The 24,510-nt window shown below is 41.0% G+C and overlaps 2 protein-coding genes across 4 annotated transcripts in view; both read right to left on the bottom strand.

The window, feature by feature from the left end:
* Positions 1 to 6,651: 6,651 nt before the first annotated feature.
* mat2ab (methionine adenosyltransferase II, alpha b) lies at positions 6,652 to 11,389 on the bottom strand. The gene is made up of 9 exons (XM_054774914.1): positions 11,146 to 11,389; positions 10,452 to 10,529; positions 10,237 to 10,359; positions 10,040 to 10,152; positions 9,816 to 9,959; positions 9,504 to 9,722; positions 9,238 to 9,420; positions 9,024 to 9,157; positions 6,652 to 8,352 (listed from the first exon to the last, which is right to left on the bottom strand). The coding sequence occupies exons 1-9, from the start codon at positions 11,237 to 11,239 to the stop codon at positions 8,250 to 8,252; spliced, it is 1,191 nt and encodes a 396-aa protein (XP_054630889.1). The 5' UTR covers positions 11,240 to 11,389; the 3' UTR covers positions 6,652 to 8,249.
* Positions 11,390 to 12,823: 1,434 nt separating this feature from the next.
* inpp5jb (inositol polyphosphate-5-phosphatase Jb) overlaps positions 12,824 to 24,510 on the bottom strand; it is a 25,278-nt gene continuing 13,591 nt past the window's right edge. For all 3 annotated transcript variants that reach the window (XM_054774004.1, XM_054774003.1, XM_054774002.1), the window contains 9 exons: positions 23,262 to 23,378; positions 22,257 to 22,432; positions 21,931 to 22,042; positions 21,501 to 21,610; positions 21,156 to 21,354; positions 17,519 to 17,656; positions 17,361 to 17,444; positions 17,177 to 17,281; positions 12,824 to 16,387 (listed from right to left, as the gene is read on the bottom strand). In XM_054774004.1, the coding sequence (XP_054629979.1) occupies positions 16,076 to 16,387; positions 17,177 to 17,281; positions 17,361 to 17,444; positions 17,519 to 17,656; positions 21,156 to 21,354; positions 21,501 to 21,610; positions 21,931 to 22,042; positions 22,257 to 22,432; positions 23,262 to 23,378 (1,353 nt within the window). In that variant the 3' untranslated portion in view covers positions 12,824 to 16,075. The remainder of the gene's footprint in view (positions 16,388 to 17,176; positions 17,282 to 17,360; positions 17,445 to 17,518; positions 17,657 to 21,155; positions 21,355 to 21,500; positions 21,611 to 21,930; positions 22,043 to 22,256; positions 22,433 to 23,261; positions 23,379 to 24,510) is intronic.

The raw sequence follows: 24,510 nt of genomic DNA, 5'->3' as shown, positions 1-24,510 counted from the left end.
GCCTCGATGATGGCAAGTACGGGAGCCCATAGGCCTTTATATACGGCAGTTTTTCATTATCGGTTTTCATTATAGGGAAAAAGTCGATACTGATATCTACCGATGTTACATTTTTCTGCCAATACTGGGCATCCCTAATAATAAGTGTACCTTTTGAAATACTTTAAAATGATCTTTCAAAGGTACACTCAGAATTAATTGCAGATAGCAATAGTGATTAATTATTTTTTAACTATGGACACAACTGTGATTAATCACGATGACATATTTAAATCAATTGACAGCCCTAACATATATACAAATATAGACAAAGCTTTGTGTTATTAGTTATTAGAATCAACATTTCAGCTTTTTTTCTCTTTTGTCGAACTTTTTTGGTTGTTGCTTTTTTAAAAGTTCTACAATCTGCTGCCGGACAATAAAAAACATGCTGCAGGCCAAAATGGCCCCTGGGCTGCACTTCGGACACGGCTGGCATAAAGTAATGATACAGTTGAGACTTACTACATTACGTAAATCAAAAAAGTAAAATGGCGTCTATTGGGTTGAATATGTTCATTATTTTTATATTTTTCTATTTCTACCAGCTCAGATTTCACAAAAACCTTCTAAAAATACTTTTAACGAGCAACTTTGGTACGCACCAACGCTCTCTGCGACACACAGAGAAGAGCAGAGAGAAACCGCTACCGATGCATTTTCTGTTATTAAAAACCTCCTCAAAATAAGAACTTATCGAAGGAAAAACGTACCATCATTATATTCGAGTCAAGCAAAATTGAGTATAATTATCTTTATAAAGGCATCTTATTACATGATGCAGGTGAAGCTAAAGTTGTATTATGCAAAGTTCCTACATTACGAGAGCTTCAGGCCTTCCTGCTGCCACGGGAAATAACAAACCCATAAAAGACAAAGAAACAGCCTTGTGCGACTGTCATGTTTCTGGCAGTGTGTCCACTGGTGGTCAGCACCATGCGGAGACACATGTCAGGTGACAAGTGTACAGGTCAGGTATTTGCTGGAGGTCACTGACATTTCTTGGAGGCATAGGGTGACAGCTGATGCAATATTCATCACAGCTTGATGTTTCATGTTGTCTTGTGGAGGTGAAGTCAAGTGAATATTTACTCATAAGTGCACTGGTACCTTGGTTTTCATTATTAAGTCATTCCAAAAGCTCTGAATCATATGAAAACCAAAGCAATCGACTTGCTTGATTTTTAACTTCACTCCTCATCCATGTCAATGTGCAAACGCTCCGATTCAACTCAAAAGATATAACATGCACAGTACTGAAAACCTTTTCACATATTTTTTGTTCAAGTGATGTTTGAATTAGTGGATAAAAACGTACTGTATTGTTGCTGAAATAATCATGGAACTTGTCTTGTGCTGGCACATAGTGCTATTTTGCACCACCTCAAATTCAAACTGCACTTTAATGTCTTTTCAAGAAAGGGACTGTTTGCAACTGGCTCAAAATGACACCCACAGCGCTTAACAGAGGCTTTTGCACGTGTGTATTACCTGGGGCGCAACTTACACGCTCTGCGCAGGAAAAGCGCGTGATATAATGCTTGTAAAACGTTCAAAACTCATAGCCCAGAAGGCAGCCACGTAACCTTTGCAAACAGTCTTTTGTCATAAATAAATCTAATTGGTTAAATAAATAATATATTTGAGAAGTTTGCTTTAAAAAAAAAAAAAATCCACTATTTGTCTTGCTGCTTGTCATTGAAGGGTGATGGTTCCCACAGCCAAAGCAGTTGAGAACCACTGTTCAATGTAAAACTATAGTTTTACATTCAGAAAACGATGCAAAATAATTAGAAATGAGAAATGAAATGGCTAAAAGAACATTTTAATATCCCTGTTACCAGTTTTTTACCACTTACACTCAATTAAAAAGTATACGGACACTGAGTCAGCAACACGTGCTTTGTTTGGTCACTCGAGTCCACGCAACGACAACTGAGACGGTGTGCAAATTTTTTGTAAAAAAAAAACACAAAATTATATGAAAACCTGGAGTGTTCGAAAATCAAAGTTTGACTGTATGTGCATATTTGGACTTTGAATGGCAAAAAGTGTTTTTTGTAATGTGTAAAGTGCCTGGGTGCTGTGGGAATAAAACAGAACAACATTAAACGTAAAGGCACATCTCATCTACTCTATCCCCAAATTTGGTGAGTTTCTGTTTTCATTTTTGTAAATATGTCATTCCACATACAACGACTGGCCTGCATGTTAGAACCAATGTTGGACAAGAATTGACAAGTTTTCTGAAGGTGAACGTCAGCTTTACATAAGGCAGGACGTCACATGTGATTGGGCACTTTTCAACCAATTGAAAATTGCTGAAGCCGGCGTGAACATAGGGAGCAGCAGAGTAGGTTACATAGGAATGCATCCCGTAAGCGCCCCCTGACAACCCGCCCTCAAAAGCCTACAAGTCACATGGTGGCTGACAAGCGGAGCTGGAGAAGGGCGTGGACAATGTGAAGAGGTGTGTCTCATTCCCGCCAATAGCGGAGCACAGCTGGCTCCCCCTTGACAAAGTTTTGCATAACATTCTTGAGAAGTTGCCAGCCATGAGGTAAAAACGCAGCTCCCTGTTCGCTTCAGTCAACTTGTCCAAGGAAATGTCACGTTCATCATTTGTTGTACATTTTTACTAATACAAAAATACTTCGACATCATTGTCATATAGTCTTTTTTCCCTTCTGTTGGAAAGGAGTTCCGAGTGTGATCTAGAGCAGGGTTTTTCAGTGTGTGAGGTGGGCCTCCACTGGGAAACTTAAGGGGAGGCACAGCAGCTCGACATTAATAAAGAAAAACATATTTTCCAAACCTGCTAAGTTACCTTCAGTTAAGGCAAAATGAAAAACGGAGAGAGCACACAGTCTGGGTGGAGTGAGGACGCTAGAAAATCCCTTTTACAGGGAGCAGAGGAAGAAGCCTTGTTGCAAAGCCCCCGTTTGAAGCTTAAGGTTGTTCACACAGAACTTAACTCAACTATGGCAGGTTGCAAACATTTGACTGGTTCAGACTTGTAATGTTCCACCCATGTGAGAAAACAAGTAAATAACAGCTTCTAGGCCCTCCAGGGTTTAAAAGCAGCTGGAATGCAAAAAAGAAACCTGTTATGTACGTGGAAGTGAAACAACTGCATTCAAAGGTGGCCATAATCAGCCTGGAGGTTAGAACCACAATTAAACATTTCATTTGTAATACAGGAGCATCAAATGTTTTTGTAGCCATAATCCACCAACTGCACCTAAATTAAAATGCAACATTCATTCCCTCATTTCCTCATAAGGGTTACAAATGAGCTGGAGCCTACCCCGGCTGGAGAGGAAGGGTACACCCTAAACCTGGGGTCACCAATGTTTTTCCTTGTGAGAGCTACTTTTCCAAAATGAAAATGGCCAAGAGCTACTCATTTTTGTAACATTTATTTTCAGAGCTTATTTTAAACCCAAACAAAGCAAATATGCTTGTTTTACCAAAACATTCACAAAATGCTGGTGTCCACAACTCACATTTTGTATTTCAGAATGCATTTCTTTCTACTGTTCTTTCATTATTAACTGAAAACCTGAATGAAAAGCAGGCTTGCGGGCACCTCATGTGGTTGTGGGGGGCTACCTGGTGCCCGCGGGCACCACGTTGGTGACCCCTGCCCTAAACCAACCAACCAGCGTCAACAGTTCTTTGTCCCAAAACATTTGATTGAAGTTGAGGGGAAAGATCAGGACATTTCCCAAAATGTTCCTTCCTGGGCTGAGACTAAAGAAAGAAACTAAATTGAAGCTGTTCTCAGGCTGCAAAAAAAGGAAAATAGTTGATGCAAACGACAGCTGTTGCCTAGTTTCTCCCCGACAACGGTCCTGACCTTGAGACCATGAGAAAATGGGCTTTGTGTCCTTCTTTGTCTGGAGATTAAATGTGTCCTTGTCTTTTTACAACTTTCACTTTCTCTGTTTACTTTTTTGAGATAGTTGTAGTGGCCATCAGTGCCTCAGTTTGGTGCTGAATGAATGCAGACTCAGCTCGCTGCAACAAGTGCTTGAAGGTGATATTGTACATTACTTTTCTGTACAATTTGAAAGTCAACAAATTCCATTAAAATAAAATGAGATTGTTTTAGGTCAACATTTTTGTTTTCCTTGTTAAAATTACCAATTCGGGTACTGTTTAATCACCGGAACCTTTTCCAAAGTACCGATTTGGCACCGGTATCAAATAATATGTAAAGAATGACTTAATATCCTCACACACCCATACACACTCATCATATCTGGACCGGAGGGTGCATTGCATTAAAAATATCATAAGTGCTGTTTAATTTCTGCTTAGTGATTTAAAGCCAAGTCTAAACACCTGCAGGATATGCGACACTTCCCCTTCCAACTCTGTCATGTGAAGGAAAGCAAACAGCAAAGCTCTTTCCATGTTTTGTCTGCAGCCATTTGTCAACTCCAGGCTCACGTTGATCATCAATCATCATAAAAGTCATGCTAGAAGGTCATCGCTCACTTGGAATATTTGCTTCATTTGACTCAAGATTAAAAGCACTTGTTGACTGAACTCTTGTTAGCGGCGACATCACCGTTTAAAAAATGTCTGCAGGGAGTGTTGATAGCATGAGCACAAAATGGCACACAAGTAGAAGAAAAAGCAAACTAGGAGTCAGGATATTTGTTTGGGAAACACGGTTGAATGATAATCCTTGGGGATATCAAGTACTGGTTCTTCTGGGGTGAAAACATGTTTTGGGTTATCGTTCATGAAATAGTTTACTACCGTATGTTTGATTATATAAGCAATGATGAAAGCAAAAAAAATTCAGGACAGGATCAATCCGGTCTGTTTATCTTCGTGTCATTAGTTATTTAACAACAACCAAACCCTGTTTGTTTCTGTTGTTCTGTTATTGTCACAATTGTTGTTTCTGCTGTTGTCCTTGTCTCTGTCTTTTTTTGTCCTCCTCTTATCCCCGCCCCCTGTTTTCTTTTCTCTTCTTCTCTGTCCCCTCCTGCTCCGGTCCGGCCGCTCCAAATTTGCATAAAAACAAGCATCAAAGCCAAATAAATTTTGTATAACAGGGGAAGTGTATATCACACTTCTCCCTGGCAGAGTAAATCTGTTGAGCACTTTAAAGGCTGGACAGGACAGGGGGAAAAAAAACCAACCAAACCAAAAGGCAAGCGTGTGAGACACAGGAAGTACACATCATGATTCAATATATTGAATCAATAATAATTTTAGAATTTATAACTTTATACATCTTTGGCCATCTGACATTATCCTCATTGCTTGTAGGGACGTGACCTTCCAACAATTTATAGTGTTTAAACCAAACTTTTCCACTGAGCCCCATACTGAAAAATCAGAAGAATCCAGGGGCCACTTTGATATTTTTATTTTTGAAAAAGGCTAAAACATGATTACATTTTTTTTTTTTTACAAACCATTGTGTTTTTATTAGTTTCAACATTTCAGCTTTTCACATGAGATATCTTTTTGCTGCATTTCATCCCTGCAGTGTGCTGCGGCTGCAAACGGCCCCCAGGCAGCACTTTGTAGACACCCAGTTTAAAAGATGGGTATGAGGTGTTTGTGCATTATGGATAAACATCGTTGCTCGGATGTACATTGCAGACAAGTATTAGGCCATGTGATCGCTATGCACTGACAGGAAGTGAAAATGGGGCAAAAATAGTTGGCTGCCCCATTTGGGAAGACTTTCTGCAAGATATTGGAGTGTGGTTGTGGGAACTTTGGTTCATTCACCCAGAAGAACATCTGTGAGGTCAAAGTCAAGGCCTGGCTGACAATTTTTCCATCCAAGCATTAGTTTATAGACTTGTGCACTGGGGTAGCCATGCTGTAACAGAAAAGGACCTTGCCCAAAGCCACAAAGACGGAACCAGAGAATTGTCCAAAATGCATTGGTAAAGATTGTCAATTAAAATGGTGGGAAATAAGAGATTGATTCCAACTCATATTTGATTGTGACTGGATAGTTTTGACTATATAGCATCCTGTCCTCTACTCATTCAGTAACATGGTCAGACTTGTCTGAACTGCAGCTGTAGGATTTTATTGTAGTCTGGTTTTTGCCTGCACTTGCAAGGGACATCCACTCCACTGGGAAGATGAGCAACTATCTTCAGCGCTTCCACTTGCAAATAAGCCTTCCCTTCAGAGCCAGTCGGTCCACAAGGCAATATAGCATCGGCAAATATGAAGGATGCCGTGTCCACCACAAATTCACCTTCAATATACTTAAAAACTAGTACTAGACACGATTAAGTCGTAAAATGGAAAGTAATGGTCAATTACTACAAATTATACCAAATGTCTTGTTTTGTAGTTTTGCATATGGGGGTGTATAGATTTTTAGTGTATATGATTTCACTTTACATTTATGTAATACATGTATTTGTAATCTAAGCATGTAAATTGGCTAACATTTTATAAAATAATTTAACACAACGCTATTAATTTCTTTTTTCAGCATATGTATATTGCTGGGGGCACCATACAAAAGTTTATTTAGGGCATCACATTGGATAGCGCTGGCTCTGCTTGTACTGTAAAATGGACTCCAAGCAGTAAGGAAAATCATTGTTTTAACAGTACGACCAAGACTACAGGTGCATGGTGTAGGGATGTTTATTACAGAGCATACAGGAACAGCCCAATCTAAACATGAAGCACATTACAGAATGAGCTACCGGTACTCCTTCCTGTTAGAAGCATGTTTGTGTGCGAGGGGATAGAAGCAAGAGGAGGAGAGGAGAGGAAATAGAAAAGGCACGTTTACACTTACTGTAGCCAATGATGCCCTCCAATAAGAGCTAACTCATCCTGCATGGGACGGCCATGTAAACAAGGCTGGTTTCTCTGTACTACACCAACCAAATGTTGCCATCTCACCAAGGATGCTTTGTAAGAGCCAAAGATTTGTGGATGCTTAAAAATTGGATTTGACAACCAGCCCATAGCCCTAAAAAATATATATTTCTGCAGTCCAAAAATAAAACACTGTAAAATAGACAAACATTTAGCAGTGACACGTTTTGAGGCAATCCAAAGCTTTTCTGTACAACACTCTGGAGCCTCAAGCCAAACACTGGAAAACTATCAAGTCAAAAGGAATTCAAGATTCAGTAACAGAGTGTTTTTGTTTTAAAAGCTGCCGTCTGAAACATCAGCTTCTCTGTATGCACGCTGAGCTTCAGAGAACAAATAAATAGTGTTGCGATTTGACATCCAATAAGACTGACAAACTCCACGAGGATAAAGATGAAAGGTTTCTCTGTAACTACACCTGCCATCAATATACCTGTGGATTCCCAGGGCCTCAGTTAAAAAAAAAAGTCTACTTTATAAAAAAAAAAAAGAAAAGAAAAAAAAAAGACCATTTAAAACTTAACTGGTGTACACAATCAAAATATTCCCAACTGTCAAGTATATCCAACACCTCTGCAGACCAGTGCAGTGACATAGCAGCCTCTGACTTTTCTGTAGTACGTCAGAAAACAGCAAAAGGTCTACAGCGGCAGGTGGGCCTTTAAACTCATTTGAGAGCTTGAGAATCTAAGATTTGGCTGGCTCTTCAGCCTGCAATGCATAGCATTTTAGTGAACAGCAACAAACCTTTCTATTTCATTGTGCCATTCTAGCATCCTCCATGAAGACGAGCAGTAAAGTTACCAAAAGTTAAATAAAATAATAAAAAAAAAAAAAAAAAAAAAAACTAGAAGGTGAGGGAATATTTGTACCAGATTATCAGGAGGAATGTTGCTCAGTGAGAACAGAAGAGCCTCCGAAATGACAAGCTACATGCTTCCCAAGATTTACTTCGGAGGTTGCAGACACACACCTTGCAGTAGCACCAGTGAATGAAGGCAAACTACAGCCTAACACCACACCACCGATGTGCCACTGAAGATCACCTAGATGTGTGTGGAACGACAAGGACTGCAGCTAATCAGGCTCGAGCAGTAAGGAGCAAGGGGCAAATGAGTCAAATAAAAATGCATTCAAAAAAAGACCCAGCAAGATAAAGCAATTGGCAAAATAAACTAACCGGAAGAAAGGGAAAGGGGGGAGGAAAAAGGGAGTAATGCGGTAAATTATGCAATTAGTGCGAGAAGGGCATTTCACCCCCAAAATCTTGGTGGCTTCTCTGTAGTATACACCAACAAGCCTAAGGGGGAGAAAGCTTAACAGGTTTAGTATTTGAGCTTTTTGGGAACCTCCCATGGGAAGGAGTCACGGCCAAAGTGGCCATAGGCTGCGGTCTTCTGATACAAGGGCTTCTTCAGATCCAGCTCCCTAAAATACATAATCAACAAGATTAACAGCAGTAACACACACAGGCCAACGTGAGGCATGGGTTTAAAAAATAAAAACACGATCCTTTGGCGAGGGGAACTACAACAAAAAGGTTGACTTACCAGCACCTACCATCCTTGCCCCTGAGCAATGTGGCAACAGCAACTTCCAGATGGAAGCCATTCAGCTCATTTACAAAACCTGACCTATCCTGAGCAATCACCACAGGGCTTCGTAAAACTCAATGGCTTGTTTACACAAAAATCATAGCAAAAAAAAAAAACAAGTACTTTGGCAAGTGGCACAGACTTATTAAAATGATCCCATTCACACAAACATTCTAAATAAACACGGTTTGCATACTGTGTCACCCACACCAACTGTATTTCTATCAAAAGTGTCTTCGCTGGTCACGCTTTGCTGAAACGCTATCAAGTTCTGCCAAGCAAGAATGGGATTGAAGTACTTTAAGTTTGCGGTTTTCCCCCTCAAACTAACGCTACTGTCGTGTAAACAAGTTGCCCAAAACATTTTTTATTGGAGCCTTCCATAAACAGTCCTCGGGAACCTTTTGTAATGATATAATTGATAAGGTGGCTCTAACAATAAAAAGGAAGACAAAATCAAGTAGTTACAGTTGGAATACCCGGCTTCAGGAGGTCATACATTACCTGACAATGACCCCGGGACGGAGGTCAAAGTTCTTCTTCACAATGTCAAGCAGCTCACGCTCACTCTTGTTGGAGGTCCCATAGTGGAAGATGGAAATGGAGAGGGGATGGGCAACTCCAATGGCATAGGACACCTAACATGACATACATTACAGTATATACTGTCACGGGAAAGTACACAAGCATTAAATACATACAAAAGGTGACATCGTACCTGAACCAACACTCTCCTGCATAGCTCTGCCTTCACCAAAGACTTTGCAACCCAGCGTGCAGCGTAAGCAGCAGAGCGGTCCACCTTTGTGTAGTCCTTCCCAGAGAAGGCTCCTCCCCCATGGGCTCCCCAACCACCGTAAGTATCGACTATGATCTTGCGGCCCGTCAGCCCGGCATCACCCTGTAATGGAGCAATAACGCTTAGATGTGCGGGCAATGCTCAACTTAAAACGTGTCCAAACACCACGCAAGGTACACATTTACCTGAGGACCTCCAATAACAAATCTCCCACTGGGCTGCAGGTGGTAGATGGTGTCATCATCCAAATAAATACAGGGAACAACAGCCTTGATGACCTTTTCCTTCAGTGAATCTCTCATCTCCTCCAGGCACACATCCTCATCGTGTTGAACAGAGATGACAATAGTGTGCACGCGCACTGGAAGCATGGCGCCACGGTCCTGACGATACTGGACAGTAACCTGAGAAGGAGGCAAAAAAAAAAAAAAAAATCACTTTAAATATTCATTAGTCCAAATGTAGATTAGTTTAGATAACTAAAAACGCATATCTACCTGTGTCTTGGAGTCAGGCCGCAGCCATGGAAGAGTGCCATTGCGTCGTAGCTCAGCCATCTTAGCATTCAGTTTGTGGGCGAGCACAATTGTGAGAGGCATGCATTCCTCGGTCTCATCAGAGGCATATCCAAACATTAAGCCCTGAATCATTGGGGAAGAACAAGTTTAATGTCATGCTCCTGGACATCTCTAAACATACCAAACAAAAACATGAAACTGACCTGGTCCCCTGCTCCGATGTCCTCTTCATTGCGGTCAACATGGACACCCTGAGCAATGTCAGGAGACTGCTGCTCCAAGGCCACAAGTACATTGCAGGTCTTGTAGTCAAAGCCTGTTCACAGAAAACAAAATCAAGACTTGCAGTCTAAGGAGGCATGAAGGACCATACGTACAAAGGCAACTTTTGGCAAAACACCTTTGGCAGAGTCGTCGTAGCCAATCAGGCGAATGGTGTCTCGCACTATTTTTTGGTAGTCCACTGTAGCTCGTGATGTCACCTCACCAGCCAACAGGATCATGCCAGTCTTAGCGACGGTCTCTGTTGAACACAGGAAATGTGACAGCTTTCAAAACATTGTTCCCATAAAAACATCTACCGTAAGCTAACATACAAGAAAATCATATTCTTACCACAGGCGACCTTGGCGTCTGGGTCTTGCTTGAGATGGGCATCAAGGACAGCATCGCTGATCTGATCGCAGATCTTGTCTGAAAAAGTGGAATAAAAATTCCAATTTGCTGCAGACACAGTTTAAGGTGTCAGGCTCTATGCAAACTGCAGCATGTGCTTGGTGGGAGTGGCTGAATGCCTCTCGACAGTCGCCATTTCAAACATGTGCACATGTGGTGGTGGGGAAACACATAGCCGGGAACCGGAAGGCATCTTAACCAAACCATTACACCAACAATAAAACGGCCTGTGAATCCTTTCATGTTCGAATACTATTAGCTGTTCATCAAACAATCATGCGCCACCATTATGACTGAGCCACAGACGCTTCGAGAAATCAGCTATTTATTTCATAGAAAGTTACAATCCGCAATGAAAATATCTTATTTAACGAATAATAGACAACAAAGCCTTAGTGTTGGGAAGGAACAAGCGTTCTTTGAGCGAAGATTAGCTGGCTAACCTTAGCTCGTGGCGCGCGTGCCTGCTAACGCCGGTCGGCCCCTCATTTCCTTTTAGCGAACCCTAGCCTACGAAGAAACAAAACTAAAAATACAGAAATTGATTATAACTAATTCAGTGATTTCTAAACACGGCCACGTCCCACATACGTCGTCAGCTATTTAAGATAACTGCAATACAGCGTGTACTTACCGGGATGCCCTTCTCCGACAGACTCCGATGTGAACAAGAAGCAGTCCTCGTCAATGAGGGAATTGTGAAAACCATTCATTTGGCCGTTCATCATCGTTCACGTTGACTGTTTCGACACCAAAAATGTAACCAACAAAATAAATGTGATCGAGATGGCAACTCTCGCTAAGCTTTGCTAACGCTTCTCACGGTAAATGTCCTCAAAATCTCACCCGCATGGCGCCCTGCTCTGATATTTATGCTATGGAGTCAGATGCCGTGACGTCACGAAGAGGTGGACGGTACCAATGAGGCGTTTGGACGAGGGGTGTCTTGCGTGAATATACTACACCACGTGCTGGCAAATGATAAAGAGGGACGTCCAATCAGCAAGTGCTATTAAAACATGTTAGGTCGAGGATGTCCAAACCTTTTCCACCGAAGGCCATTGACGGATGTGGGAAACACTTTTTTTTATATTTTGGACATTAAATATGTAAACTTGAATCAAATGGAGTTTAATATACAACATGCAAAGCATGTGGCAAAGCAAATTAGTGTATTATGTCACGATATATGGTAACGAATTAATTTTATTTTTACAACATGTCGAGGGCCAATAAAAAAACGAGCCAGGCCACACTTTCCAATTCAGGTGAAAATATTTCTTGTCAGAAGGTGATTTAGTTGATAACATGAAGCAGAACTAGTTGTCATAAATGCAGTACGATTCACTAACACATTAACAGGAAGCCTCAGGTTGAAAAAATGCCCCAAGAGGTTTCACTATTTATTTTTACAGTGACTTGAAATTGTTTCCCTTTATGTGTGCGTGCCTGTGTGATTAATATTTTTCAGCAGTCACTCAAGAGTCAGAGAGGAAATGAAACAAAAGCTTCAGGTTTAAAAGAGTCACCCACAGACTAAGAACAGTTTCACTTTGAAGGACTACGTCGGCGTTAGAACATGTTAAATGATCCAGGTATACCTGGAAATGTATTTACAAAAAGTGGGATTGCTATCTTTCATTGTAACTGTATTATTGTACATTTAAAAGGCTCTCATCGCTGTGTTGTGTTCCAGGCACTGCAGTGTAATGTGATCATACTTTCTGATTATGAACATGTTGTCCCTGGCTGATGGGTAAATTAATTTTAATTAATGTCATCTCAATGTCTGTTTTTTTTTTATCATTGGTTCAAAATGGGAACCAGGATATGGGAGCAATGATAGTTTAACATTATTATGAGTAAGGAATCATTAACCATACTCTTGTTGCTAAAAAATCAACAGCCTGCATGGCTTGTAAAAGGTCAAAGGTTGACTTCCACAATATTGAATTTTGCACATTTGAGTGAACAAATAAGATAAGCCACATTTTATTCCATCCATCCTATTCTTACTTGTGGAATTTTGGTTTCCATAACAACAAAGTGGGTCAATCCCTGGCTGGTGTTGCATCAGTGCAGGCGAGTCAGCATGAATTTGCAGAACAGACATTTTCTTTTGGCAAAAGCATGATGCAAGACGCACCTGCTATTGCTCTGCGCAGGATGCAGTGTTCCTAACACCAGTTCAAACAGTGCTGATGACACACAAACACACTGCTGTCACCTGGAAATGTAGTTGATGCAAATACAAGGGCAACATAGATTTTGGTATTTATGTTTGCATTGAGCGACTGGTTCATTAGTAGACATTTTAGAGGGTCAGGCTGCATTCTTTAATTTCCTGGATTTAAAACATTACTTCCTTGTATTACAAAGACGACACTTCTGAATCTCAGCAGCATGTTATATCATTCACTAAAATCCATTATACCAAACCAGCAATGATTGACAAGGACAACCATACAAAAAGAATGCACACATTTAAACAACTTTAAAGGGATGTACTAGTACACTACAGTATATCATTTTGTTGCACTGCATGTGACACATCACTTTTGGGAATCTCCATGGTCGCATATGCCAAATATCAAATCAAACATCGCAGTATTTGTTAGCATTTAAATCATTTCCCAGCCAGTCCAGGGTGTACCACACCTCTCGCCCGAAGTCAGCTGGGATAGGCTCCGGCATACCCCCGTGACCCTAGTGAGAATAAGCGGTACAGAAAATGGATAGATGGATAAATCATTTCCTTAGCAATCCTAGAAACACATGTAGACTAAACAATCTACATTTCACACAGTAAAAGTAACATGTCAAAACTGGAGAGATAAAGCTCACTCCTCTAACTTCAAGAAAAGAAAATTATGATGCATTTATTTTTTCTACAGTGAAATAATTCTCCCTCACTGGCCAGCAGAATTTTGGCTCATTTAAAAGGTACATATATATACTGTATATATATATAAATAAGAAAATAAATACATCATTCAAGGAAAATAAACTTTGTGGCATAGATTGTCTGCTGTCGTTATACTGTACCATATTTCATTTGTATCCTTCCTACATACATTATAAATTTTTTCAGACGCATAAGAAAACAATAACATTCTGTACAGATTTTTTTTCATAATCGTCATTAATCATGACTGATAACATCTAATTTACCCCAGAATCAGTTATTAGTTTTAAAAACATCTCACTCTACACAAAAGGTCCTTTATACTATATTTTCATTTCTAAATAAATAAAATACTTAGTTACATTGTGAAATCACTTGACACCTTCAGATGTATGCAGGCATAACTATCCTTGCATTCGTTCTTCAGCTAACATTTACATGGAAGATATATGTTTAACCACCATTACCTTTGCTAATTCTCTAACAACTTTCACAGTTATGACAGTCAAAAACAGCACTTTACGGCACAAAAGTCACAGTACCGGAATGTAGAGTATGTTCACACCATGCAGACGCAGTCGTATCACACACCGTTCAGCCAGACACATTGAATCATAGACATACACACTGAGATTACAGCTACACAATACTGTCCTACACTCTAAGAGCTCCAAACAATCAAAGTGTGTTAGATGGATCATCAGAGGTCACACTGCAACAAGGTAACACAGCTACTATCAATTAATCACCGCAATCAGTGAAGGATAAGATAACTGTCAAGGAGATGAAACAAAACATACATAGCAAATATGCAATGAAATCAAACCAAGCATGTAAGTATGACACTTTCATGTAAATGAAATATCACACTGGCAAGTTGATATTTCATAATAATGTCACGTGACAGCTTTGGTTCACAACGCAAATACAAAGCCCTGTAGTTGCCCTACATGGTAGAGTTTCTACTCATATTTGGCCAGATGATTAAGTTCTTTCATATGGCAGTCATGCAAGAAGCAAATCAAGTTATTATTTTTGTGTGTGTTTGTTGAGGCCCACTGAGTCACATTAAAAGCCTCATCCTTATCGGTCTGACAATATCAGCTGCCCTACAGCCAATAAAAGTGAGCTCTGGCAGGACAGCTGTGCTGTGTCAGCTGACAGTGATCCTCCCATGGGACGCCACATCCCACTGCGCTCATTTGGGGGTCTATTTAAAGCCCTTTACACTCACATTCACTCTCTGCACTGACATGTGCAATGCTGCTGACATGGCTGGAGTAGCAGAGCCCCCTAAACTCCGATCTGCCTTTATTTATTTTGTTTCTGCTTGGATATCAAGTAGTCGGGCAGAGGTGCTCACTGTAGGATCACTTATAGTGTCCCCTGCAGGTTGCATCATGTTCATGTGGATACATGGAATATACACCACAGTAGAACATGTTGTAATTACATGGATATACAGTGTCAATTTGTAAAAATTCTTTTTGATAAAATCATTGTATTTTCAAAGGGAGTGGTGAACGATCATGTGGCCTTGTGCTGATAGTTCGTATTCAGTCTGCAGAGGTGACTAGTACAGTATGACTGCTTAGCCACTTTGTTGTCTTTTAACATACTCCAGATTTTTAAAACTGAATCAAGATGCCATCATTCATTTGCACCCGTATTTGCTGCCCAGACAATGGGGTGAACAAATGGGCTAGACCAACACAATGCGTGAAAATGCCCTTAAAATATGAAGAAATTACAACTATGCATGATTGTCTGAGACTGGGACAATACAGGACGCAGTGAAACAGTTAGGAAAGCAGGGATTTTCAAAGTGCAGTAGTATAATACAGTTGGATTCTCGCCTACGCCCCCTTAAAATTGATTAAGTGGACTTTAGCCTGAACTATTCTGCAGTGTCAAGGCGCCCACGTAAGCAATGCAGGCTGGCTCCTCCCTCTCCAAACCGTCACCTTCAAAAATTCTAACTTCCCGTCAACGGCGATATGAAGTGCAGAGCTGTGATTGGTCCCTTCCGCAAAACCTCCAAAACGTTTGCCAAAACAAAAGAAACAATGGCGCAAATTGAGGTGCGTCTCAGCACATATGAGCGGTTTTATGAATATGATATAAATATGAGGGGCTTCAGAGCAACACGTACAATAAAAGTGACTGGTGTTCCACATCCATTGGTTCCAGCTTCAACAACAATCTGGATGTCACCGTCGCCATTGTTTACTACTACACTGGAAACTAAACAACTAGTCAAAGAGTTGTTTTGGCGGAGAATTGCTGCAATTCAATCAAGACACTCTCAGAAGGCCGGTGTAGTGACGACGCTGAAGCCCCATTCAGGCTTCCTCACTCAATGTAGGAACTAAAAGCCTATTAACTCTGGCTCTGACATAACTAAGCAAGCTTAGCATGTTTGAAAAGGGTTTTTTTCTTTATTTTTCTCAAGCGGCTGCATCTCCTCTGAAATCTTCTACTATCTCCCTGGGGAAGGCCGCTGGAAGTATTTGAAAACCCCTGCTCTAAAGGAACCAGGCGGTTAATGGTGAAAACGATGACATCCCAAACCGCACATTTTCATGAAAAAAAACATCCAGTGTGGTAGATGTATCAAATAAAAGACACAGCATTTGGTTTGTGCCTTGTGACAAAATGATCACACCCCTGTCTCCTCTCTCTGTTTGTTGTTCTCCTCAGAATCAGGCCGCTGGCTGCCATCTGCTGGACGTTCTGTGGGTTCACACTCAGATGTTGAAGTCGTGGATGGTGAACCATCCGTGACAGTTTTGGTCTGTGCAGGACTTCCAGAGCGGCTGTGGCTGCCGCTGCGATGGCGGCGGTGCTTGCCCTTGTGAGGACTGGGACTGCGGGACCTGGACTTCATGAGGACAACAGTGCTGTCATCCTCGGAGCTGAAGTCGGAGCTGTCTGAAGAGCTGACGTCATGGCCTGAAGTGGGAAGCTGGATCTGTGGAGGTGAAATGAAGCACAATGAGCACAACAAACGTGGAAAGCAAAACGAAACAGCATAAAGTAAATCTGCAGCTGTATACTGAATAAATGTTTAATGGAAAAAAAAGGAAAAAAAGAAAAGAAAAAAAGGGAAAAAAAAGAATAAATGTTTAATAATTCCATCCACACATTCATATTCTATACTGCTTACATAAATAATAAACATCGTCTACTACCAAAATTAGGGATGCTCTGATCAGGGTTTTATGCTGCCGATTCTGATACCAATCAACCAGGACTGAAATCGGCTGATACTGATCACATGGATTAATGATACATTTTTCATTTACTTATGATGCGTGCTATTGGCCAGGGTGCCGTATAAAGGGGAAAGGTCAGGACAATTCCAAGGTCCCTCCACTGCCAGGGGGCCCAAAAATAGTTAATTACTAATAAAATTAGTAATTACTAATAAAATTAGTAATTAACAAAAGGGTAAGCAATTATTATTATTATTATTTTTTAATGGGACCCAAAATTCCTGCCTGCACCCTTGCTACTGGCTATATGATATGAAAAAAGGAACCATAAAATCACCTTCATTTAGACAAAAACATATTTGACTTGATTTTTCAAGAGAACATTTATCACTTGTGAAATATAGTTTTTGTGGCATGTGTTGGCAGTTAAGTTCCACATGGCAGACATGTTTTTTTTGTCTTGCCGATCAAGTACTTTTTCACGGATCGGTGGCCGATTGATCGGAGCACCCCCACCAAAAATGCAATATTATGTTTGTGTTTACCTGAAATGGCTCAGTTACACCCACAATGGTGCTCATGTTGTTGCTATAGTAACCCAAGATAAAATCCCCTGAGCCTTTAGGCAATTCCTCTTCCGTAAAGGTTACCTGCACAACAATTTGTGACATTCACTGATTGTGAGAGAACATTGTCTTTAAAAGAGACTTCAGCCCACATCCACATTACCTGATGTTCTTGTCTATGAAAATCTGCCTCCTCTTGCTTGGCCCACACGTATCCCACATAGTCTTTATGGTGTTTGAAACCCACCTAGAACAGTAGAGACAGCGGCAGTTAAAACGCACGTTTGGCAGGCCCATTTTAAAATGATGTACATTTTCTACCTTGTACAGTCCAATCCAGTCCCAGGAACTGCGAGAGTAGTTGGGTGCCATTTTGAATTTGGCTATAGCTTCAGCAATACTATTCCACTCATCCTCCACCAGGAGCGTGACCAATGGGACATCCACCTTGTAAGGAAACTGGAGAGAAAATTGGTCGTAGAAGTGAGGGCTCTTCGAAATTATAATGATTTGATGAACATCGGTATCTCACCGGTCATCAAGCAATTAATACTTGTACATGTGACACAAAAAGATGTAATCGACACATATTTAATCATATTTTTTATGGTCACTACCGCCACGTATGGCTCAGTTGAGAAGAGATACAATATTGGGCTCATGCTGCAATTTCTTGTACAGTCGTCCCTCGCTACATCGCGGTTCGAACATCGCTCCTTCACTATATAGTGGAAAATTAATAAATTCATAATTGGCCGCTGTTTCGTTGTTGACTATGGCAGCTCTTTATTTGACAGGATCCAATTAGGAGCTATGAGAAAACTCACAGTGACTAAAATATTAAAACTAAAATGAATAGAAATAAAGGAAGAGGTACGTAGTTTTTATATTAGTTAGTTGTAAATGCATTGTGCTCCTGGCTTACTTAATACATTTTAACCAACATTTGAACTAAATATTTTGTAGGTATTATAATACAACTTCCTAGTAACATACTCACTCATTATCAAATTTTGTTTCTGTCAACTATTTTATCAGTTATTATCAATTTATTACCATCATTAAGTCTGTCGTTTCCTTACAGTACGTATGAACCTTGACTGTCATTGCATTATATTGTTATACTGACTCATCACTTTCCTAGGTATTTACAAAAGGCGCAAAAGTACATTTAGAATACAAGAGGTGACCAAATGCAGCTGATGAGGGTAAGATTAAATAAGCTTCGCTTCTTCATATTCCTTTTTGGACATGCGGAACTGTGAATTGCGCTATGTGATGTGCTCCAGTGTGACTTGTGTGCATGTTCAAGATTAATTAAACCATTACCATTACCACTAGTACTGAACAGCGCAAATATAAAAACACAGAAGAAAGGCTGTCTTCAGATAACAAAACTACCTGTAAAAGGTGGAACGTAGGTGCGGACATCAAATGTGAACGAGGGCACCTGTAAGGCTGCAGCCAGCTGCCGGGCCACCAGACGAGGTTTCGCATGGCAGCCACTGGCCAATGAACTGCTATGCTTGAAGGAAATGCATTATGTGGATGAAGGAAAAGGCTTCTTGAGACGTCATCTGTACGTCTGTGTAGAAGGTGTCGGACGTACTTCTACACAGAAGTACAGATGACGTCTCAAGAAGCCTTTTCCTCGATGGACAACTCCTGTACGACTGAGAGCCTACACAGACGTATGTGGATGAAGTTAAAATAGTTGTTTTTTATTTTAAATTCGTATTGGTACTTGTCTTGTATATTTCTTAGGTATACCTTTTGAGTATTAAGTTGCTGTGTGAGGATTTTTGCCTTTTTTAAGATGAAACCGTGAGTCCGAATGTCATATTGAGTAATGACCTCCTGTGATTTCCGAGCTCATTGTGAGTTTTCTCATAGCTCATGATTGGCTCCTGTCAAATAAGAAGCTGCCTGGTCCTCACAGACTCATGGGCGCCACAATATGTCTGTTTATGATGTGGACATGTGCAGTTTATAGTCCGGTGCGCCTTATATACGTACAAATCTGTTTTTCCTCTCTCAATTAAGTGGGTGTATCTTATACACCAGAATTCACGGCAGTCAGAAATATTGAAAGACAAGTTATATGTAGTATTTTGGTCACTAGAAGTCAGTAATGTTACATTTATGAGACATGACATTACCTTCACGCTGCATGTAGTCATCCATGGCATGTCCACCATGACGTAGTAAAGACAAGTTCTCCTCCCTTTCTGTGTGGAAGTGCTAACTTCTTGGCTTCTTACTTTGTCCTTCTGAAGCACTCCATTTGAAACCCTTTCTGAAAGGAAAACTGCACTTTTTTAAAAAAATGTTGCCCATCATCCACAATTCTTATGCGAGACATTCTAAAGATATGAAAACAGACAGCTCAGTACTGCAAGTATGGGACCCACTAATTCTGCCAACAAAGCCTTCTGAAAAATACTCCAAAAAGCACCAACAATGTTCCATTTACATATAATGTGACGTGTATATAACAACGCTACAGCAACATTGTTATTATTAACATTGTTACGCCGATCAAACTATGTTACTGGCGCATTGAAACTTAGCCATAACAGACCGGCTAGCTACTAGCTGGCTACTGACTAGCTTCACCACAGACTAATGCCTCAGACCACTACAAAAAAGGTAAGACTACATATTTGAGCTGACACCACTGCTGCTGTGTTTTTATTTCTGACTTGGGAAAAGTTAACGCTAGGTGTAGGCGTTCATTTCTATCTTGCTATATGAAATCAACGCACCGAGTACGTCAAAGTTCCGGTAATGATTAGAATGACTAAAATATGGCAAAATACTGTAAGTATTATATGTTTTCATGAATGTACCTGTTACTACATGGTCACAGCATGTATATAAAACCATAAAATGATTTTTGGAGGTTTTCGGAGGTGTTTTAATAGCGGTCTTTGTAGGCGGCATAGGTGGATCCCATTACATGCAGTACTGATTTGTCTCTCTTTTTTTTTTTATCTGTTTTTATATCTTTAGAACACACAGAAAAGAGAAAGACATGTGTGCCTATGTCTCACATAAAGATTGTGGATGACGGGCAAAATAAAAAAAAGTGCAGTTTTCCTTTAAGTTTAGACTAAACTAATTGGAGGCCAACTAGTTAGCTCGGAAGCATGCTATGTTTAAAGCGGCAGCTTTGTGTCCTCGCTGTTGTGTCCCCGCAGTGATCCAGTAGCCTACGCATTACAGCTGAACAATGTGATGTAAACAAAGAAGAACAGGAGCGTAAAAGTGACTATAGGGGTGTTATATCATGTCTACGGGCCTCTAATAATGGTAAAAAACGTGTTTCATAAACAGGTTTTCTATGCGCTAACTACGAAAATATTCAATTTACTAATATCGAATCCTAATTCACAGAAATTCACTTATCGCGGTTGGGTTTGGAACCAATTAACCGCGATTAACGAGGGAAGACTGGACAGTTAAAACACACAAAATATGAACACCATCCACTCATCCATCATTCTTCTATGCCGCTTATCCAGGGTCACGGGGTTAGTTGGAGCCTATCCCAGCTGACTTCGCACAAGAGGCGCGGTACACCCTGGACTGGTCGCCAGCCAATCGCAGGGCACATATAGACAAACAACCATTCACACTCACATTCATACCTATGGACAATTTAGAGTCGTCAATTAACCCAACATGCATGTTTTTGGAATGTGGGAGGAAACCGGAGTAAACCGCAGAAAACCCACGCACGCACGGGGAGAACATACAAACTCCACACAGAGATGCCCAAGCGGAGATTCGAACCCGGGTCTTCCCGATCTCCTGACTGTGTGGCCAACATGCTATATATGAACACGTGAAAAGGAAATGTAGCAAGATAAAATTAGCTCTAACTAATGTGTATCAAAAAATAGTTTTCCGGCCAGTGTGTGTCCCCTCCCACAGGGAAGCAGTCTGGTGGTCTCACCTGCAAGGTAAAGATGGAAGAGACGGGTTTATGGTCGCTGACCATATATTCCATGTGGCTTCGGTAGTAGTGCTGTGTCACTTTGGTTCCGCTGGTTAGCCCAGAAGTAGAACTACGCTTCCCTGGGCTGGCAGCAGGGGCTGTGGCTCTTAGGCGCCAGAGGATTCGGTCAGTCCAGGCTGGTTTACGCTTCTTTCCACTGGGAGGAGAATAAGATGCAAGAGAAAGACCTTATGTTGAAATTATTTAAATAAAGCTGCTGTACGGGCCTTTTAACAGACAGACAGTTAGTTAGTTAGTTAGTTAGTTGCCAGAGCATTGGCTAAAAACATGTGCTTCACCAACCTTGTGTCGTATACATTTGTCCCTACATCAAACTTGTAGGTAGGGGGGAATTTGAGGGGACCCTCTTGAAATCCCTCCAACACGGTCTCACTGTCCTTTGCCATGTTTAACTGAAATAATAATGAATGGAATCACAATGGCTGCATTATCACATGACGTGTCGGTTTCTCTAATGCCCCCTTGTGGCCAAACACATACACTCAGCGTACATAACTTTAGGCATACTGTACTTGCACAATCTGAGCTACAGTAAAAAATTCCAACAATTTTGTCTTTACAACAGTATGTTTATCATATTGAGTTTTCTTTTCACATTCCTATATTACTGTACACAAAGGGATGAACAGAGGGCATCTTTACAGTGCAAAAAACACATTTTTAAAAGTTATTTTTACTCAATTTAAACATGAATGAAAAAACATTATCTTACCTGATCTTTCTCCCACAGCGTGGAAAGTTTGTTATTGTCGATGGCTGTTTTTACCACTTGCATTTCCAAGTCATCGATGCGGAAATTGAGATCACCAAACCAGAACACCACACTGTGAATATAAATAAGACACTTTTTGACACTAAAGCATATACTTGCACATGTGCCACACAAAAGTATGTCTGTGCCAGACATTAAAGTATGTCAAACATTGTTTACATTCTTCATTACTGAGCTACTACATACAGTATAATGATGTATTAGTGCTTATCCGGTGCACGCAGTACATGTGTTGTCACTGTGTGTTCTTCATGCTTGTGACCTACTCGTGGTCGAGAACCCCAGAGGCTGCCTGGCCCTCAAACTGCTGCTGCTGCAGGATGCTCTCAAAGTCCTCCATGCGCTGTTCCGAGTTTTCCATGTGAGCCGGCAGGTGGCAGTTGAGGAAGCAGATCGTGTGTCCAAACACTGACATGCGGGCGCTGACTCCACCTTTGTTCCCCTGTGGCACGTGCACGTACACACATACACACAAACACAAACACACACACACACACACAGACAGACATCATTTATGAGAAACATTATTAATGAAATCAATATAGCCAGAATGGTGAGAAAGAAATTGAAGGTAGTGATACTGTGGGTGTATTTTTATTGTGTGCACAGGTCACAGGTATGTGTCTTTGCCACAGCTGTATAACAGGAAATTTATTCGTCATGAGTCAGAGTCCTCATTACTAACCAACAGTACATGCACAGTAGGGGGAAGAAGAAAAGTCTGGATGTACTCCCACTGTTCTCCCCTGTGTTCTGCCTCATTGAATCACGAAAGAGGCTTCAGTGTGTTAGAATGTGCTGACGCCTGCCATGCAGGGTGGACAATAGCAGGATATAACTTAGAAGTCAGTGTTGCATAAGGCAGTTATTTATGCAAACGCTCAGCAATGACGACAATGCAGATGAATTATCTGCATGTGATTGCCTGATTGTCACCGACTTTTCATCAAGTACAACCAAACAAAAACAAAATGGAGACTTCTCCATTGCATTGCAATATAAAATGTAACCTACATTTTTACACATAAAATATTACTAAATTAAGCATTAGGTTAGCTTTGCTTGGAAAATAGTATAATAACATACTATTATAATATATTATCATCTTTGTCAGGGCATATTTTTGAATTGCTCTGAAATTGGATTTCATAGTGATGATGGCCCTAATGTTGTGGCTGGTGGGTGTATATTTAGGTATGTATGTTTCTGTTACAGTGTGAATGTTTCATAACACAGTCCTAATTAGAGGGCCGTGTCAGTGGCCTTCTCACCCAGTAACCCCCCAGGCCGGTGCGGGTGGTCTCAGTCTGGACTCCACGGAGGAAAGGCAGATGGTAGTACTTGGCAAAAACCAGCAGCAACACACCCTGCATCCTCTGGGAGGTCACCTGAAGGACAACAGGGTAGAAGAGACGGACATTTATCTTGATGAAAGAATGAAATCTATGTGGAATGCACAGGCAGGGCACCATCCACTGAGAAAATGTTCTGCATAAAAGCTCACAAAAAGGCACCATCAGGCGTATCAGGGATGGTGACCTTTTATTTGTAAAGTGGATGGACACATGAGGAATCTCCCGCTGTCCCACCGTCTACCGTTATACAGTGGGCACACAGTGTTATGCTGGCAGAAAACTGAAGATGGCCATTTGGAGAGATGCGTCCCCAACAGTGACAGAATACAATAAATAAATGAGAGGAGTGGAAACGCTGGACCAGATGCTGGGAACACGTTCAGTCCATCGCAAAACCAGAAGATGGACCATCAAGGTTTTCCATCATCTTCTGGACAATGCGATCACCAACAGCTTCATCCTCCACAAAGAGATGTGCATCAGCAAGCAGGAGAAGCATAAGACATGCCAGGCCTTCCAGGAAGAAGCTTGCCACAAAGTTCCTAGGTGTTCGCTCGGATGAAATGACTAAGCACTGTAGAGATGAAAAAGAGGCAGGGGGCAAGCCTGGGAAGGAAGAAGTCCATTGTCTGCACAAAAGGCTCCAGCATACCCCTGTGACCCTGGTGAGGACAAGCGGCACCGAAAATGGATGGATGGATGGCGTTAAAAGGTTTTGACAGGGCTGTTGTTTGCAATCAGCCCTCACTGTAGAAACAAAGTGCTTTGCAAGGTAAATTTGACTTGTCTGTGGGTCATTTGTCCCCTTTCTGTATGCCCTGCTATGTTATGCAGATTTTGACATTTGTGAAGGGTAAGTGTACAATACACATTGTAGATGGGTGAATCTAGCACATGTACTGGTTAAAGTACAACCAAGATAGCTGAACTGCTTGCATGCTATGCAAAGCTCCCCAGTGGATGTTTATGGTGATTCTCCCCCCCGCCCCTACCTTCCTGCACTGGTCCACTCATCCCAACTGCAGGCCAATGAAGCATAATCAGACTGAGCCTGAAATGCCCTGTGGCCAGTAATGGAGGCTTCCATTTCTCCATTTCCACGTGACTAAAGACCCTAATGCTTGTGTTGTTACTGGCTGGATTAATGGTTTTTGCGTTGCATAAT

This window comes from Dunckerocampus dactyliophorus, chromosome 4, assembly GCF_027744805.1.
Source record: "Dunckerocampus dactyliophorus isolate RoL2022-P2 chromosome 4, RoL_Ddac_1.1, whole genome shotgun sequence".
NCBI classification, from domain to species: Eukaryota; Metazoa; Chordata; class Actinopteri; order Syngnathiformes; family Syngnathidae; genus Dunckerocampus; species Dunckerocampus dactyliophorus.
Note: the sequence above shows the minus strand (reverse complement) of the source record. Positions and strands in the feature narration are given on the sequence as shown.

Excerpts from the sequence above, each read along its gene's own strand:
- mat2ab (XM_054774914.1), bottom strand. The coding sequence starts at position 11,239 with ATGATGAACGGCCAAATGAATGGTTTTCACAATTCCCTCATTGACGAG. Across the intron at positions 9,723-9,815 it reads GGCCTGACTCCAAGACACAG|GTTACTGTCCAGTATCGTCA; the intron begins GTAGATATGCGT and ends CCTCCTTCTCAG. Across the intron at positions 9,158-9,237 it reads GCAGGAGAGTGTTGGTTCAG|GTGTCCTATGCCATTGGAGT; the intron begins GTACGATGTCAC and ends ATGTCATGTTAG.